The sequence below is a fragment of the Montipora capricornis genome, chromosome 3 (assembly GCF_036669925.1).
Source record: "Montipora capricornis isolate CH-2021 chromosome 3, ASM3666992v2, whole genome shotgun sequence".
NCBI lineage: Eukaryota > Metazoa > Cnidaria > Anthozoa > Scleractinia > Acroporidae > Montipora > Montipora capricornis.
Window position 1 is genome coordinate 43,201,204 of NC_090885.1, and position 2,500 is coordinate 43,203,703.

The 2,500-nt window shown below is 35.9% G+C and overlaps 1 protein-coding gene across 2 annotated transcripts in view; it reads left to right on the forward strand.

The window, feature by feature from the left end:
• LOC138043229 (uncharacterized) overlaps positions 1-400 on the forward strand; it is a 33,168-nt gene extending 32,768 nt beyond the window's left edge. For both annotated transcript variants that reach the window (XR_011131208.1, XM_068889390.1), the window contains one exon: positions 208-400. Coding sequence is in view for 1 of the 2 variants with exons in the window: in XM_068889390.1 (XP_068745491.1) it covers positions 208-270 (63 nt within the window). In the remaining variant the exon portion in view is untranslated. The remainder of the gene's footprint in view (positions 1-207) is intronic.
• The last annotated feature ends 2,100 nt before the right edge of the window (positions 401-2,500 follow it).

Here is a 2,500-nt window from a genome sequence, read left to right on the forward strand (position 1 = left end):
GCCACGCCGTCAATAATATGAGGAGAAACCAACACTCAGAGACAAAAAAAGCAAATGTTGGTTGATGAAAAGTGCGGTATTCTTTGACAAAAGACATCACTTTGGGGCTCAATGAACATAAACTCTTAGATGTCCTTATTTTATTCTCAGCGAGCCACCACGTTATGTTATATCCAGATCTGATTGTCCCTTTTTTTTTTTACATAGGCTTTAAAGGAGGAAAACTCAGAATTTGCTAGAGTTCTGTGGATAAAGGCAGATTACGGATAAACCAGCTTGCAAGTTTTCCTGTGTTACAAGGGGCGACAATTGTGATAATTAAGATATTTTAAGAAAGTTAAAAAAGATATTGAAAAATATGTAAAAGCGCTTTGTACGTAAATAAAACACCTTTTCCCCATTTTTTTTTGGGCCTGAGATTATGCGACTGGATGCAAGGCCCCCAGTTGCGGAAAGGCCGGATAACTTTCTCCATTGGATAGGTCACCACTATCTAGAGTACAAAATTTACTTCAAGTTGACTTTTAAACCTATACTTATATGTGCTTTAAGTGTTTGTATTCTCGATGATGTGAGCAAATACAGAAATCTTTGCGCAGATTGAATTATCGTATGTAGAGAATATTACATGGCCGCGCGGAGATACGAAATTTCTATTCGAGCGTTGAAAAATATTTCACGAGAAAGCGCATTCTATCTATTATATAATAATAATAATAATACCGAAACTTCGTAGCAGCACGAAGTAAGATATCGCTTTGATGATCCATACGATGTTTTTGAAATTCATCTTTAATTAATCAAGACATGTTTCGGATGAAACATCATCCATCGTCAGTTGTACAATGAGAAATAAACTAAAGTTGAGCAATAAATAGTGTAACAAAGTGAGATATAACATGAATAATTAAGGATGAAGGCGAGAACAGAACAACCACGAAACAAAACAGAAAAAACCAGACTATTTAAGCTAAGAAAAGAAACTAATTAGTATGAAATAAAGATGTTTGACATGGGAATTTAAAGATGGCTGCTCCCAAAGGATATGCATGGCTTCTTTAATTTTCAATTGGAAACGTGTGGAAGCAGAAACAGTCTTCTGAACACCGGGAGTGACAATTTTCAAAACCTTTCAAGTGCTTAAAGATGTGGGAATGTTTGTCGGAGGCGAGATGTTCACGGATGCGAGTGGCGAAGTGTCTATTGGTTTCACCAATATAACAGGCATTACAGCCTGCACATGAAAACTTGTAAATGACTCGCGATCGTAAACCCGCAGGGATAGGATCCTTCGCCCCAAACCAACTCCTGATTTTAAACGGGGTGAACACCAACTTAATTTCCAGGTCGCTGCAAAATGTGTTGACTAATTTCTTAATTCTGCGTTGTGTTATGATGGAAAAGGGACCGATGTACGGTAATTTAAAATACAAACAATTGTCCTTCCGAGCAACACTCTGAGAGGAATCGGAGGTAAAGTAATTGTTAAGACATTTTCTAACAACATTCTCGATAACGCTAGAAGGAAACAGATTCTTCCTTAATGTGTTGGTAAGGTTGCTTATGTCCAAGTGAAAATCAGTCCAAGTATTATTAATTTTAAATACTGGGTCAACCAGAGTGCGTACTAGTCCTAATTTGTAACTAAAAGGTACAAAGCTGTAATAATTAGTGAGAAGACCGGTGTAGGTCTTCTTGTGGAAAACCGAGGTAATAATGCCTTGATTACTACGGTTATCTAAAAGCACATCTAAGAAAGGGAGCTTGTGGTTTTCTTCCTTCTCCATAGTAAACTTGATGTTAGGATGCTGGCTGTTGATATAACTAAAGAAATATAAAGCATCCTGCTCGGTATTAAACAAAGCAAAGGTGTCGTCGACATATCTACGGTAAAACTCGATACCTGAATTGTAATTCTCTAACCAGAGTTTCTCATGGTGACCCATAAAGAGATTAGCTAATACAGGAGCAAGCGGGGAGCCACAAACATTCCCACATCTTTAAGCACTTGAGAGGTTTTGAAAATTGTCGCTCCCGGTGTTCAGAAGACTGTTTTAAAATTCTCGACTCTGCTTTCACACGTTTCCAATTGAAAATTAAAGAAGCCATGCATATCCTTTGGGGGCAGCCATCTTTAAATTCCCAAGTCAAACGTCTTTATTTATCCCTTTCATACTAATTAGTTTCTTTTCTTAGCTTAAATAGTCTGGTTTTTTCTGTTTTGTTTCGTGGTTGTTCTGCTCTCGCCTTCATCCTCAATTATTCATGTTATATCTCACTTTGTTACACTATTTATTGCTCAACTTTAGTTTATTTCTCATTGTACAACTGACGATGGATGATGTCTCATCCGAAACATGTCTTGATTAAAGATGAATTTCAAAAACATCGTATGGATCATCAAAGCAATAATAATAATAATAATAATAATAATAATAATAATAATAATAACAATAATGATAATGATAATGATAATGATAATGATAATAATAATAATAAT